Genomic DNA, 14,789 nt, shown 5'->3' with positions numbered 1-14,789 from the left:
CTCGGACTCAATACTGATAGCTCTACTGCACATCAGCAAGTCAGATGGCATCAGAAATGCGCAGTCCAGGGATCTAAACCTCTTCTGCAGCATCAGCAAAGCAGTTTGGATGGACAGGTATAGCACTATCAGAGATGGAACAAACTATCCATCCATGTAAAACAGAGCTTATCCTAGTCCATATTTGTAAGCAAATTTACCCAAGGACTTCCTTTTACACTAATAATGGACTGAGGCAGCTGCAAACCATTTTAGCTCATGCATGGGTCTCCTCAAATCATCTATGGTATGATCCCAGTTATTCTCCCTAAGAATAATTTATAATTATCAAAAATGGGATGGCTAAGGCCAGTCTAACACCAAGCAATCTAGGTGTATTCAAGCACCAAAATGGAAAATGGATAGGCTTAATATAGCCCACGAGGGTGGCTACTCCAGTACTTACCAAGGAACCTAGTTATTTCTTCATTATCTTGTAGCAAGCACTCTGGTGCATTAAATACACTATTACATAAGTAGTATATCACTACCATCACATGAAATACACTATTACATAAGTAGTATATCACTACTGTCACAAGAAATGCACTATTACATAATGAGTATATCACTAACATCACATAAAATGCACTATTACATAAGAGGTATATCACTACCATCACATGAAATGCACTATTACATAAGTAGTATATCACTACCTTCACATGACATGCACTATTACATAAGTAGTATATCACTACCATCACATGAAATGCACTATTACATAAGGAGTATATCACTACCTTCACATGAAATACACAATTCCACCATCGCATGAAAAACACTATTACATAAGTAGTATATCACTACCATCACATGAAAAACATTATAACATAAGTAGTATATCACTACCATTGCATGAAATGCACTATTACATAAGTGGTATATCACTACCATTGCATGAAATGCACTATTACATAAGTAGTATATCACTACCATCACATGAAATGCACTATTACATAAGTAGTATATCACTACCATCACATGAAATGCACCATCACATAAGTTGTATATCACTACCATCACATGAAATGTACTATTACATAAGTAGTATATCACTACCATCACACAAAATGCAGTATTACATAAGTAGTATATCACTACAATCACATGAAATGCACTATTACATACGTAGTATATCACTACCATCACATGAAATGCACTATTATGTAAGTAGTATATCACTACCATCACATGAAATGCACCATTACATAAGGAGTATATCACTACCATCACATGAAATGCACTATTACATAAGGAGTATATCAATACCATCACATAAAATGCACTACTCCATAAGTAGTATATCACTACCATCACATGAAATACACTATTCCATAAGTAGTGTATCACTACCATCACATACAATGCATTATTCCATAAATAGTATATCACCACCATCACATGAAATGCACTATTATGCACTATTGCATAAGTAGTATATCACTACCTTCACATGAAATGCACTATTACATAAGTAGTATATCACTACCATCACATGAAATGCACTATTACATAAGTAGTATATCACTGCCATCACATGAAAAACATTATTACATAAGTAGTATATCACTACCATCACATGAAATGCACTACTACATGAGTAGTATATCACTACTATAATATGAAATACACCATTCCATAAGTAGTATATCACTACCATCACATGAAAGACACTATTCCCTAAGTAGTATATCACTACCATCACATGAAATACATTATTCCACCATCACATGAAAAACACTAATACATAAGTAGTATATCACTACCATCACATAAAAAACACTATTACATAAGTAGTATATCACTACCTTTGCATGAAATGCACTATTACATAAGTAGTATATAACTACCATCACATGAAATGCACTATTACATAAGTAATATATCACTACCATTGCATGAAACTCACTGTTACATAAGTAGTATATAACTACCATCACATGAAATGCACTATTGCATACGTAGTATATCACTACCATCACATGAAGTGCACTATCACATAAGTTGTATATCACTACCATCACATGAAATGCACTATTACATAGGTAGTATATCACTACCATCACACGAAATGCAGTATTACATAAGTAATATATCACTACCATCACATGAAATACACTATTACATAAGTAGTATATCACTATCATCACATGAAATATACTATTACCTAAGTAGCATATCACTACCATCACAAGAAATGCACTATTACCTAAGTAGTATATTACTACCATCACATGAAATGCACTATTACATAAGTAGTATATCACTACTATCACATGACATGCACTATTACATAAGTCGTATATCACTACCATCACATTAAATACACTATTACTTAACTAGTATATCACTACCATCACATGAAATACACTATTACATAAGTAGTATATCACTACCATCACATGAAATACACTATTACATAAGTAGTATACCACTATCGTCACATGAAATACACTATTACATAAGTAGTATATCACTACCATCACATGAAATACATTATTACACAACTAGTATATCACTACCATCACATGAAATTCACTATTTCATAAGCCAAGATTAATAACACAATATGCGCAGCGCATATTATTGCCTCCACAAAGTCACAAAGGTAAAAGTGCTGATGTACAAAGCCTGCCGTGCTAAGTGAAATCACCTTTGACCTTTTAAGAACCTACCACATTATGGGTCTGTTAATTGTAAAGCCAGACTGGACATTACAAAACCACAAAACACCTTAATGTCTGTCTGGCCTTCTTCTCTAGTTATTATCCATACTAGAGACATTTGTTTCACAAAACACAACTCCTAGATACAAAATGAAATTAGCAGTGCACCATCCAAATCATGTTATATGTGTATATTCAATGTTGGTTGTGTTAGAATATGGCATCTATCCCCATACAGGCAGCACAGAACATTCTTATCTGACAATGAAGGTTGCTGTGATAGTAATTCAGTTCCTATGTTCATGGAGACCTCACAGTATTGCAGTAAAGTCCACAGTTATGGATACAGGCAGTATATAGTGCAAATCACAGTGAAGGCACACTTTTAGAGAAGAGCACATCTCCTCTTTCAACTGTTTAATTACATGACCCCCCCCCCCCGCACGATTCTGAGAATCTACATTCTTTAGGTTAGGCTATTCTTCTAGGGTATGGTAAACTTCAGCTTCTAACTGCTAGAAATCAACAATGGAGCAATTGTATTGTATCTGTTTGCTTCAGGATGTATTTCAACCAGTTTAACAGAGAAGTCTCCCCTTTACCTTCTTACAGTAGAAATAATGTCTTCAATTTGCACTGCATTATTCCAAAAGAAACTTTCCACCTTTCTGCAAAACTGATTTCTGCATCTAAAGCTCAGACCATTCATGCTACTGACAACCCGTGTAATGCTTGCAGAATTACAGTTATAACATTTCTTGTCATTCACATTTCATAGATGAATATTAGACTAACTGTCCTGAAGGGCCATTTTAAGCCTATCCAGTAACCCAAGTTCAGAATCAAACTCTATACCTTGTGCTTATGAGGTGAAGACCTTAAACATTATGTCAAACCACTTCTACTTATGGATTTAGAAATATCTGTATATCTGATATTGTAGAAATTGTTTTCTAAGCTGCTACCTCATTATCCACTCCCAGAACTTCTGATTGATTAGTGATATCAGCTAACTGTTTAAATTTTTACGAGCTTGATACTTAATATGTGATAGCAACTCAGTTGATGTATCCAAACAAGCTATTCCTATCACCACATGTAACAATGTCTCAAAATGCTTTATACCAGTATTCTATTTTGTTCAATTCTTAGGGGAGAAATGTGCCTTCTCAACTAGAATGAGTTTTGCAACCTCTACATTACTCACTTTCTGTTTATAGTGTGCTAATTTTCTAATACTTGGTCATACTGATCTTTCCATGGTTACTAGCCAGAATTTAGTTCTGTAAACAGTACGCTAAAATCACTAGTTGATTCTTTAACTCACAAGGGCCACATACCGAAAATATCAGAGAATTCAGAAAGATTCTAAACATTGCATATATTTTCTGCTGTCCTCCTTTGGTGACAAAGAATAATCTTTTTACATGCCTAAGGAAAATTACTAAAGTAAGTGACCAACACTGGATTTTCCAGTTGTCCTGAGCTACCTGGGTCTGTACTAAACTCATTTAAAATGTGATCACTTCTGTACCTTGGTCCATACAAAGAAAGCATTTGCTTTACAGTTAGTGAAGTCATAGCAAGAATAGTTCTGATTTACTGTATTCCTGTTTTCTTCTGAAAGTCTGCCCAGTCTATTTTCATATTCCTGACACATTGCCCAAAGCTGTGTCTATCTTGCCTAGGAATGGTGTTGCATTTTTTGTTTACAAATGATGTATTACATGAGGTAGTATGTTACATAATTACAATATCACTAATTTCCCTGAAATCAGCCATTTCATTGGACTATGCATGTAAAAAATCCAGTATACTGGTGGCACATTTGCATCACCTATGCACTGATAGGCATCATCAAATATAACAAAAGTGACATTATCAGTTTTAATCTGTTAAAGGGCATTTTGTCTGCATGCACCCTTCTTATATGTCCTAAGCTCATTTGAACTTGGCACATTATAGGTCTCCTTCTCAGAAGGGCAAAACATTTTGGCTTATGAATTCATTTTCTAGACATAGGTTAAAGAAGAAATCCCAATCTATGTTATCCTGTTCAGACAGAGGAGAAGAAGTGGATTGAAGCTTGGCATGAAATATTACTTCTGTCATCTCCCAACTGCATCACATATGCTAATGCAGGTATCCCTATCTAACTTAACAGTATATGAGCCAGTCCTGGTCAAACTGACTGGTCTCATACTGTAACCTGATCTTTCACTTGAAGTGAAGACAAATATAAATCTTGCATTCCCTTAGTGGGGGGCAACACAGCCAAATTAATCCTGGAAGGACTACAGATGAAGACAGAATGCACAGGCTCACTCAATCACAGTACATAGACCAGCAGGTCACTTAGATCATCAAGAATGCACATAAGAAATCTGTTTGGAATGTAGGTTGGAAAAGGAACACCTTCTGAAGAACCACCCCGGCACAAAGACGATGTGTGGACTCCACTCAACGGGAGCTCCAGGCAAGAACCAGACTGGAGAAACAAACATTGTGAAAAGAAAACACTGACCTTTACATCATCACCATGCTGCTTAACATAATTTTAAAATAAATAAACTACTACACTGTTAAATATTAGGTCCTCCACTCTTAGAACACACCTCCCGTTTGTACTGTGCTTTGTGTTTTTCTGATGATTTTAGAAAATGTCATTGCATCACTGTCTGTCTCATTATATTTTTACTGGCTACCTCTGGTACCAAGAAATAAGGGTAAAAATGGCTTTGGTTCACAGTGCTAAATCACTTTTATGATTAAAAAAATAGCTTAATTTCTTTAAACTCTTGGTCACCAATATATATTGTACAACTCTTTACAATTTTATATAAGCTGTTTTTTTTTTTGTTTTGCTTGTGAACATGTTGGGTTTTCGATGCTCCCGGTTCAGTCTTTTTAACATTTACTCTTGTGAGCTTTCGTTATTCTGGTAGGGACCTATTACTCTCTCTCTCTCATATATATACACGTGTGTGTGTGTGTGTGTGTGTGTGTGTGTGTGTGTGTGTGTGTGTGTGTGTGTGTGTATATATATATATATATATATATATATATATATATATAAATATAATACACATAGTATAACATTGCATATATTACTGTTGATTCATACATTACTTCATACTCCAGTAGCATCCCTGATTTCTCTATATGTATTTTCCATCCACCAGAGACACCCAATTGAAAATAATCTAGTAACAGCTTTTGCTATTACCTTAAAAACACTGTTCTGCATGTACCCTTCTTGCAGACACATATCTCTGAGCATATCAGCAATTACACTACCAAAGCATTAGCAGCACATCACATTTTCAAATACACAATACCACCAACCAATATGATAGCAGTGTTTTCAAATTAAATTATTCGAATCTCAGAAAAAGGACATACAATCATATTAGGGATAATTTTCAGCATTCAGCTGACATCAGGACTGCAGACGTTCTGTTGTGATGTCCAAAGTATTCCATATTAGGACTATATAATGTAAAAGCAGCTGTGTGACTTTAATGCATTTTGTTACATTAAACTTAGTCCTCCTGAGTAAAGCCCTTTTTTAAAGTTGGCATAAATTATCTAACCTTGATACAACTTTACATCACAGGAGGAACATAATAACATAATATAATGGAAAAGTGGACAGAGCTGGATCATTGCCAAATGAGGGTGTAGCCTGGGTAATGGATCAGGGCATCGCCAAATATACCAATATTTCTTTACTTGGCAATGTCTTCCCAGTTATCAAAATTCTTCTTCTTCTTTCGGCTTTTCCCAGTTAGGGGTCACCACAGTGGATCACCTGTCAACTCATGATTGGCAATAGAGTTTTACGGTTCTGAGTTGCCAGCCCGATGCCCAACCTTCCACAGAAGGCACACACACTCATGCCTAAGGCCAATTTAAAGTGTCCAATCCAGCTACAGCATGTCTTTGGGATGTGGGACAAAACCGGAGCACCCGGAGGAAACCCACATGACCACAGGGGGGACATGCAGACTCCACACAGAAGGCACCCCAGCCGAGGATCGAACTGGAGAACCTCTTGCTGTGAGGCGACAATGCTAACTGTGGCACCACTGTGGCCGCCCCTCCAGTTATCAAAATTAATATTCAAATATTTCAACATACACATCATTTTATAATCTACATCTACAGTAATCATTTTATTTAAACTTTTATCAATAAATCCATTGAGATCCATTTGTGAAACAAAACAAAAACAAACAAGAAACTTCTAACTGAAAAAAAAATAGTCAAAATGAGCAAAAGTAAACTGCTATTCTATAGAGACTGATGTTTATTTGAAGGCACACACAAAGTCATTAATCTGAAAAAAAAACATGGCTAGTGTTCCTTTTAATTTTTATTAATTTTCAGCTTTACTAAACCATGACAGTTCCAAGTGTGCTTGCTCCTTTTGCAGCCATCATGTAATATGTTTCCTAGTCAAGGGTATGCTTCCCTAGAAATGTTTACAAAAATGAAGTGAGATGGTGCCTTCTAATAATTTTTACTAAGCTACAAAAAAGTCTTGCTGAGGAACTTAAATGTAAAGCATTTCCTTGTGCTTTCAGACAGCTGAGATTTGTATATTTGATTTTTACTATGTATGCAGATATTTACCCTGATATGTGTATATGTCTGCAATACTGTTTTTTAAATAAGAAATATAAATCACCCTAGGAAATGACATCTCTGAGAAAATAAACACCAAAAAACCAAACTAAAAAATATGGTAAACACGAAAACATAACTCCAAGCCATGATTTCCAAAATAAAACCCTACGATGTATTGTCCGTACCGTGTTTACAAAACCAAACCGCAAGGAGGACCAGAAACTGTTGGTGTACACAGTCACTGGTTCATGCCTTTTTACAATCTGTGAAGTCCTTGAAAACAATTAAATGAGCAATGAACTTCCAAGAAATAGGCCAATTATACCTCAAACATGTCTTAGTGTTGGTTACCTGAGTGGGTAGAATGGTTTATGGATCCTTTCATCCTTGACCTTAGCCAAACCAAGTGACAAAGATTGTTTGAAGAAACACAGAAACATAAACTTTTCTTAAACAAATCTATAGTGCAGTGTTTAACTTTGGCAAATAAGTTAATATAGACAGTAGATATGAGAAAAATCTAATGGTGTGTGTATGTATCTATATATGTCTATATATATGTGTGGGTCTGTGTCATAGATTTATATAGAGAGAGAGTAGCCCAGTAACATAGAAACCAGCATGCCAAAATAAGAGTACCCCAGTAACTTAGAAACCAGCATGGCAAAATGAGAATGCTCCAAACATTATGTCATGCAGCTTTCAATAAGGCACATTGTAAAGATGGAGCTACAGACTGATTTTGGATTGAGGAAGTAGGCATGACTGGCCTTAGGCATAGGCCAACTAGGCGGCCGACTAGAGTGCTACTTTGGCAGGAGTGCTTTTCCACTAATCTTGATGATGTAGGTAGACCAGGATGGGGGACACTGAGTGGTGTTGGGGGTGCTGTGGAGACTTTTTGCCTAGGGTACCAGTTGACCAAAGGCTGGCCTTGGGAGTAGGAGTAGGCTGCATCTTTTAACAAATGGCAGCAGCTGTCATGTGTTATCAGCTAAAAAAAAGTGTGAAAAAGGTTGCTTGGTACCACAGAACCTCTGGGTAATGATTTCTTAATCATGGTCACTGTTAATGGAAGAACAAAAACCTTCAGTTTTCAAACTAGATTAATAAAAGAAACATATAAATAAGAAGGCACTGTGAAAAATGGAACAAGGTTTAACCTTATTAACTTTGCAAACACAAAACATAAACCATGTGACCTTAGGTCCATTTAATTAGTAAAATATGGTAAAGCAATATATTCATGCAAGTAAATTTGTCTGTAGCAAGTATAAAGGGCTCTTTTAAGCTTAATCAATACCCTCGGGTCAGAATAAAACGTTGTACCTTGGGTTTATAAGGTGCAAATCTTAACCAACACAACCCTCCTTGCTAAACTCACCCCCCTAATTTTGGACAGAGAGAGCCAAAAATAATTGGGGAACAAAGGATCAAAATCTGGGACAGATTTTAAATATTGCTCTTATAAATTTAGAAAGTTGCTAGAATCATTTTCTTTTTCAATCGGATGCATTTTCTGAAAGGTATAAAGTCTAAAACTCAAATATATGTGATTAGTGACTTCAGTGTTCACTGATTTGCTAGAAAGCTTTAAATTTCACGAGGGGCAGAACAAAATTCTGGGGCAAAATTCCCAAGTTCAGCAAAATTCAGGACAGTTGAGAGGTGTGAGTACATATTTGTTTAACTGTATCTTCGCCTGTTGCTGATTTTCTCTTTACCTTTCTGGTATAAAAGAGCAATGAATGCGCTTAACCTGCCGTTATTAATGCACGTAAGGACACAGACCATAAACATTACCTAAGTGGTTGCAGTATTTTCGGAGTTCTAGTTTTCCTTATTCTGGAAAAAAACACTAAAACTACCTTAGGATTCTGCAAATTGTTGATAAAGACAGAAACAGAATGCAAATACTGTTCTGTATTCCGTTTCGTGCCTTTTAAATCATGCTTTAAGTATCGGATATATGATACTACCGGGAAAGCATTTGTGATCCAATACATGTCCACGTAGAGTGGCAGGCCAACTAAATGTAGCAAAGAAGAGATTAGTGGAGTAGTGGAACAAACATACGGGGATAGGAATCTCCGTTTTTTTTAAGTCAGTTATTTACACAATTATGGAACTTAGGTTACCATGACATGTACGATACTGATGCACAGTCAGTCACAAACACTCACATGTGAGATACCGGCCAACAATAGGCACATGTCGCGTGTTCAGCTCTCGACGAGCCCTAGGTAGGTGCCTAAAGCGGTTTGTGGTAAATACGGGGTAATTCCACACATACCACTCAACTGTCCCTGATTTTGACAAAATTTTTAGATCTGTCCCTTTTAATCCCTCCTAAAACTGATGACTTTTGGAGAAAAGCTTCCCCTTTATTAAGAGTTATAGACCTTGTTTTTTTCAGAAAATGTATGTTAGTTCACTTTCACTTATGCTGTTAATGTCTCAGGTTAATAATACTAATATTTTTTTAAAACTGCCCCTGATTCTGGTGAGATTTGCCCCTGACTGGTTGAGAGCTATGACCACAGTATATTTCATGACCCAAAACTTCATCATACGTTTGCAATTCATGTACTCAGTTCTCTGAGCCTGACATAACTCGGCAAACTTATATAAGCAAACACAAAAATATAGAAATAGATAGATAATAGCATATCGCCTAATAAAGACTCAACAAGCAAACATTCCAAGTGAGTTTCAGCCTTTATCCCGCTGAAATGGAAGCTGCTTCTGCAGTACAACTAATTCCATACGCTTGTTTGCAGTTAAAAAACTCAATCTGCTAAACGGACGGTAGCTACACACCCGTCACGTCTGGTCCTCACAATTGGTCCATCGGTTCAGAACTGAAATCCATCTGCTATCATTAAAGCCAAGTAAGTTTAAACGTGGCATTAATGTATATAACGTAATTATAGATGGGCTTTCAACTTGCTCCTATTGAATAGGTTTAATTTGGGAGGAAAGAAGGCACCATTATGCAGTGCACCTGTCATCATTTGAGTAGGGGCACAAAGCGCACGAACATGTTGCTTGGAAAAGACACCACAACAGCCCCTTTAGTCTGTGACCATTTCATATATTGTACCTTGAATGGGCGTGTCTCCAACAGTAAAGTGGGCGGAGCAAGGCTCTGTGCGGCGTGTAAAAGGAGCTGTCCACAGCCTCAGTGCTGAAGTGAAGTCTTTTCTTGCCCTAGCGGGATTTGGATTTCTAATGCAAGACAGTTCTAATCTGAGCAGTTTTTCCAACAATGATTCTTTAAGAATGATGATCGTGACAATTAAGAGGGGTCTTGTTGTCAATATCTAAAACGGGAGGCAGTAAATGAGCATTTTAACCCCAAAAGAACACATCACACTGTGATTTCATTCTGATGCCAAGGATTAGGCGCTACATTTCGGTATTCTGGTCTAGTTAATTTTCAGAGGAAAATGGATTCCTTTCTCTGTCGTTTCTATAAGGTTTTGGTATTATTGCCCGTCATCATTTGGAAGCTTGGATCTGCTGCAATAAACTGTAAGTTTTATCATAACATAGGTCAGGTGCCAGTGTGTTTGTCTGATTTTACAAGTGACAGAAAGCAGTTGATGAATTGGCTTTAATTCTAATTTTAAGACATGAACTGCAACTTTATCCAAAAACAGTAATGTCTGCACCTTTAAACTATTAGCTGTGCATACTTGTAAAGTTACATTAGATGTTGTAGGAGTAAATGAGTACGCATACATATTCAATACCAGAATGATACTGTTCATTGTACACATTCGCTATTTCTTCTTCTAGACCCCACTACAACTACATTAATCAGATGCAAATACCTTTATGCCTGTATATAAACTTTCAACAAAATATTTTAAAAACAACCACAATAATCAGGACTTTTAGTTTCACTCTGAGTATGTTACTTTTCAAGGGGGACAAGAACTAGAGTAAGTTTTGTTCTGGTGAAGTTATGCATACATTATGGAGTGCTAAGTAACTTGTTGTACTAGCATCTGAATCTAGCTATGTACAGCATAATTGCATGCCTAAGTAAAATCAGGATTTGCATAAAAATACCAAGATAAATAGCATGGACTGGATAGGTCAGATTGTGTATCAACATAATACAGGCCGTAATAGGATAATATGTCTTAATGTTTTCCAAACCATCTTTTTTTGAGGATTCCAAGTAAAGTGGCCTATTTTCATTATCAGCAAGATATGGACAAGTGTGTGCATAATGGATACTGCATATAGTAAGGAGAGAAAAATATTTTTTAGTTCAGTACCAACAAACCATACATTTTTGCACGGTCTGAAAATTTTCATAAAATGAAATCTATATAGATTTCTAGTCCCGCTGTTGGATTGAAGTAAACAAAAACAACTAAAAAGGTTAACTGAATTACAAATATTTGTAAAACACTAGAGGTCAGCATTGTCACACTAGTAAACAAATTATTTTATTTGTTTCTTTTTTTAATTTTTTTTAATTTCTATTTTATTTTTACTGTACTTCTTGTAGGTATTTAGGATCTGCCAAAATAAATAGGTTGAAACAACAAACTGATATGATATGTATGTTTTCTCCTCTAAGTACACATATTTAAAATTGGGAAAGCAGTACATTAGGAAGCAGAAAGTATTTTAAAAATGTTTTTCCCCTGATATTTCTAATTTAGTTCCCAACTGCTGACTTTATGATGGCCATGTGTGTTTTCCAAAACGGGGATAAAAATCAGGTGTTTGTCTGTTCTAGGTTAATAACCAATGATTTGCATATTTTATATTCATGCCTGAAACCTTTAAACATGTGGCTTAAGTATAACCTGCTTTTACTGTATTACTCTTACATCACCTTGGTCTTACAGACTTTAAGAAATGCAGTAGGAAGAGACAGCAGGGATTTATCTACTTCCCCAATCAGGGGGCAAATAAGGTTTCTCACTGTTAAGATATAAGTATATTGAAAAGGAAAGCAATGCAGTATGCCATAATAGAAAGTACTGATGAGCAGTCATTGGAAAGTAGTGTGACTTCTTTCTGTCGGGATAAGTTAGTGATTTTCATTCTTTAGTTACCGTTTTATTTTGCAGTGTGTAGGTCAGTAACAGGTGTCTTGAACATCATGCATAAGGTACACTGTACATATGGACATAAATATATCTATCTAGCTGTTTGTGCATTTGGTATTGTAGCTAATAAATGTTTTACATTTGTAGGAGACACTTTCTGTAGTCCTGTGTTTCAAGCAAATAAATAAACATACTAATTTCTTTATATAGTTATAGCTTTCAGTCAGCCTGGCTTTGCTAGAATGATGGAAAAAATCAAATCAGTCAAGGACAAGGTTCTTAGTCTGGATTTTTTTCTAAATGTTTACTTATTAACTTATAATGGTAGCAGAGTAAGAGGTTTTGTACATAATATGCATTTTCTAAAGAATACATGTCTGTAACAATACGATGTGTCATTGTTTAATTACTTTAATCATCACTTTGTTTTCAGAAAACAACAAATTTTATGAGGGACAGACCAAAGTTTTGAGGCAAAATTAGAGAGACCCGAGAAAGTCAGGACCTTCCTGAGAGTTATTTTTAGCAGTTTTATTTTCTAAATTATTTCTGAGAACATTGGGTGACTTAAGCAAACTAACTGAAACAAACTGTAGTTTGTACTCAGACATTGGCTGGTTGTGTATTTGTTGCTGCAACCATATGCCTTGCATAGAAAAAAATGTTTCAGCCTGGTACAGAGAGATCATACCTGAAATTAGTCTGCATGTATGAACATATAATACACTTGCACCATTTATTGATGTAGCCATGTTAGACAAAATATTTTCCAAGTTGTTTTTTTTTTTTTTTTGTTATATTATATTTTGATTTGATACAGATTTGGAGCCAACACTGTAGTCCCCTAGGCTGCTACTGGCCACTTATCTGCTGTCAGTAGGTCCCCATTATTGCTACATATTAATATGCAGAATATTTCTAAATGTGAAATGAAGCAGGCCAAGATCATGTCATCACTTTACATGTATGGGTATACTAAAAATGATCAAGCAGCAATAACAAGTAAACATAAGTGCAGGATATTGTCATTAAAACTATCTAAACTACCTCATCCCCATAACACTGACATTAGTACATGCCAAGATAGTAATTCTCAAACATCTATATTAAGAAAATATAAACAATCCTGTCCACAAAATAAACAGAATGGTTTTCAGAGACAACTGTTCCTGCAACCCTGATGTGGAGGCAACCCTCCCCCTGTCCGTACTTATATATACTAACTCCATATACCAAGGCAGATAAGGGCAATATCTCCCAAAAGAGGAGAAACATTGCATGCACATGCTGAGGAATCATAATACAGTGACTTTGGTTAAGGAAGTTAAGCTAAAAAACAGGAAGAGAACTCAATAGCTAATGCACTTTAAAAATGACAACTTACATAGTGCACATCCTGGTTTACACAACATATCTGAACAATAAAAATATGTCTGGTACTGTTAATATGTATTATTACAATGCTCAGTCTACTTATGACATTTTTAACTGTTAATATCCTGCACATACAGTACGTTTTGATGATGATATGTGTATTAATGTAATTGCTGCTCCCTTATTTTTAATATTTGTGTGTGTATGTGTGTGTGTGTGTGTGTGTGTGTGTGTGTGTGTGTGTGTGTGTGTGTGTGTGTGTGTGTTTATACCATACATTCACCAGTAAAGACTGACTGATTCTAAATGTGGTTTAATAATAATAGTAAGAAATAATAATTTTATTAATGAAACACTATGTTATTAGAAATATAAGGAACAGAAAAATTGTAGAAAAAAAGATTAGAACAATGTTGAGGTGGTTGTATTATGACAACTGCAGGCCTTTTGAATTACTTCATCATTTAGTGGCTACATTAAACACACATAATGATTCCTCACTTGTGTTCTCCACTTTCATTTGAATGATACTTGTATTTTATAATCTCAGAGTGACCATCAGCATCATAACTGGGACTTCAGTATGTATTACAACAGGCAACTAAATCTTCATGTCGTAACGTTTTATCAAGGCCAAGAATCGGTGTGTGTGTGTGTGTGTGTGTGTGTGTGTGTGTGTGTGTGTGTTTGTGTGCATGTGTAATCCACACTAATTATTAAAGCTCTGACAGTTATAATAAATATAAAGAATATTTTATGTAACTTGATATTTTGCATATTTTTCATCAGTTTTCACAATGGGAGTATCAAAGGAGTTATACCAACCCAAGATAGCTAATTAGTATTTTAAAACATCACATTAGTAATCACAACTAAAATGAGAATATGTTTCTTCTGAATTACTTCACTTAATAGCTGTGATGGTGAATTTATTTTGGTTTGCTGGAAGAACAGACTATTATGACTTTTTTAACTCAAGTAAGCAAGCACATGTGTTATGAGG

At 35.5% G+C, this 14,789-nt stretch overlaps 1 protein-coding gene across 1 annotated transcript in view; it reads left to right on the top strand.

The window, feature by feature from the left end:
- The first annotated feature begins 10,510 nt into the window (after positions 1-10,510).
- The window catches only part of CNTNAP5 (contactin associated protein family member 5), a 4,019,360-nt gene continuing 4,015,081 nt past the window's right edge, over positions 10,511-14,789 (top strand). Inside the window, exon 1 of the mRNA XM_044060643.1 lies at positions 10,511-10,871. Coding sequence (XP_043916578.1) covers positions 10,787-10,871 — 85 coding nt within the window. The 5' untranslated portion in view covers positions 10,511-10,786. The remainder of the gene's footprint in view (positions 10,872-14,789) is intronic.

Source organism: Protopterus annectens, chromosome 2.part0, assembly GCF_019279795.1.
Source record: "Protopterus annectens isolate FY-2018-M chromosome 2.part0, PAN1.0, whole genome shotgun sequence".
In the NCBI taxonomy this organism is placed as follows: Eukaryota; Metazoa; Chordata; order Ceratodontiformes; family Protopteridae; genus Protopterus; species Protopterus annectens.
Note: the sequence above shows the minus strand (reverse complement) of the source record. Positions and strands in the feature narration are given on the sequence as shown.